This window comes from Populus euphratica, unplaced genomic scaffold (assembly GCF_000495115.2).
Source record: "Populus euphratica unplaced genomic scaffold, PopEup_1.0 scaffold2.1, whole genome shotgun sequence".
Lineage (NCBI taxonomy): Eukaryota > Viridiplantae > Streptophyta > Magnoliopsida > Malpighiales > Salicaceae > Populus > Populus euphratica.
The window spans coordinates 1877807-1880163 of record NW_011499846.1 but is presented as its reverse complement, the minus strand read 5'-3'; the positions used below and the strand labels follow the sequence as shown (position 1 = coordinate 1880163).

Here is a 2357-nt window from a genome sequence, read left to right as displayed (position 1 = left end):
GGGAATTTGATATTTTTGTTGGTGTTGATTGATGTTTTTATTTTTTATGTGATTTATAGGGATTTTGCTGGGTTTTCAGAGATGGAAAGTGGCTTTGGGGAATCAACAAGCGGGGTTCCTCAAAACCCTTCATTTACTAGCAGCAATGGAAATGGTGATGCTGGTGATTTTGAATGCAATATTTGCTTTGACTTAGCTCAGGATCCGATTGTGACATTATGTGGCCATCTTTTCTGCTGGCCTTGTCTCTACAAATGGCTTCACTTTCACTCGAAGTCCCAAGAATGTCCGGTTTGCAAGGCTCAAGTGGAAGAGGAGAAGTTGGTTCCTTTGTATGGCAGAGGGAAAACATCGACTGACCCAAGATCGAAGTCCATTCCTGGTGTTAACATTCCTAACCGTCCTGCAGGGCAGCGACCTGAAACTGCTCCTCCTCCAGAACCAAATCATTTTGGCCAACATGGATTTGGATTAACGGGAGGATTGGGAGGTTTTGCACCAACGGCCACTGCTAGGTTTGGGAATTTCACATTTTCCGCTGCTTTTGGTGGTCTAATTCCTTCACTATTTAACCTTCAAGCGCATGGATTTCCTAATGCTGCCATGTACGGTCCGGCTGCTGGCTTTCCTTATGGATTTCATTCATTTCATGGTGGGCATCCACGTGGGTATCATCGGCACCAAGGTCAAGGACAGCAAGATTATTATCTGAAGAGGCTGCTTTTATTCATTGGTTTTTGTGTTTTGCTTGCTCTTATTTGGCAATGAGAGCAAATCTTCTTTCAGAGCTTAAACTGCTAACAGATGCTTATGGCTGGCCATCTTCTGTTAGTGCATTCTGTGTTTCTTTTGTCTTTTTCCCTTTTCTCATATTGAGGAAATTGTCCATAACCAGTGTCTTGTAGCTTCTTTTGTGTGTCACGAGTACATGGAATGCAACTCACATGTTTTTCTTCTTGTACTGCAAGACTTAGGAGTAAAACGATGTTGCTGTCATTGTATTTACCACTTATTTTTTCCAATAGGGTTTCAGTCCTCTTGTAATATGGTATATTAGCTTACATATGGTACATTCTATTGCAGCTTGTCTTAACCAGGTCTAAACACACCTGCTTTAAAGTGGTTATAGATCGTCCACCAGGATTTGCTCAAACTATCAGGTGATTTAGATGTAGCCAAAAGGTTCACAGGAGCCACAGATCCGTGGTTGATTTCAAAATGTTGGTCCCCTGCTAAGTGATTTAAGTTTTTGTCCCTTTCTTTTCCAATTTTTGTTTACTGGTTGAGCCTCATCTGGCTTTGATTTGCCCGTTAGTCTGAGCCTGTTAACCAGTGCCAATTCAATCAACGAGTTTTTCTTGGATTTCACTGATACATGCTAAATTGTCTGTTCTCAGGGCAAACATTAACTTCTCATCAGGGGTATTCTGCAAATATTTCTTTATTTGGCAGTTAATGAAACATTTATTTTGAGTTCCATTTGTGTATGATCTTTATATAACTCTGAAAACTTTCTTTTATGCTTTGCTTAATAGAAGCATGTACAAATATAGACAGCTTTGCGGATGACTCACTGAGTTTGGTAGCAACACTGTTCTTGTTTTGCTTTGCTAGGTCTGAGTTGTAGAATTAGCAAGGCTGCTGGATTCTTGCTTGTCAATTTGCTGTGAATTGTGTTTTTTAAGTGAATGAGTGTCCTACATGTACTTGATTTTAATATATAGACAGCGCATACTACTTGTGAGTTCTGAAGGAAGATAAGCTAGAGAACTTTTTCAAAGTTGATAGCAAGATACCTTTTTTGGCAATTTTAGTGGATCATTTTGGTTACCAGGCATGGATGTTTTGTCGAGGGTAGTTTAGTGGACTTATTACACTTGAGATGAGCTACTTTATTCAGACATTGTATGCTTACGTTTGTGTTCTAGGGATATCGGAAAATCTTTAGTGATGCTTAGAATCTTTTTTATGGTTTCCTTGATGTCTTTGGTGGTCTATATGGTGCCTATGTAGAATCTTGATGATGTTTATATGCCAATTTATGTACAATTGTTATGCTTGCCTTCTGTTAATGGTTTTTGGAGCCTTGGAAATGCATGAAGAGCTGAGAAGGTTTTCGGTCCATGATGATAACTTGTGCTATCTTGATAATATGCAAATTTCATTAGGTTTAACCTTCCTTGGTTGCTGGAAACCAAGAACCAGTTTTCACCCTCCGCTAAGCGACCCTAGATGTTAGAGATATGACTCTCCTTCATTGTCTTTGCACACTAGTTTTTGTCTTTCCTGAACGGTGGAGGAAGTAGAGCATGTTTCACACTGTATCTGCACCTGTTCTCTAGCCATAACTATCGGTT

At 39.7% G+C, this 2357-nt stretch overlaps 1 protein-coding gene across 1 annotated transcript in view; it reads left to right on the top strand.

Moving 5' to 3' along the window:
• LOC105130468 (RING/U-box superfamily protein) overlaps positions 1 to 1093 on the top strand; it is a 1723-nt gene extending 630 nt beyond the window's left edge. Inside the window, exon 2 of the mRNA XM_011033008.1 lies at positions 60 to 1093. Coding sequence (XP_011031310.1) covers positions 82 to 768 — 687 coding nt within the window. The 5' untranslated portion in view covers positions 60 to 81 and the 3' untranslated portion in view covers positions 769 to 1093. The remainder of the gene's footprint in view (positions 1 to 59) is intronic.
• Positions 1094 to 2357: the final 1264 nt, after the last annotated feature.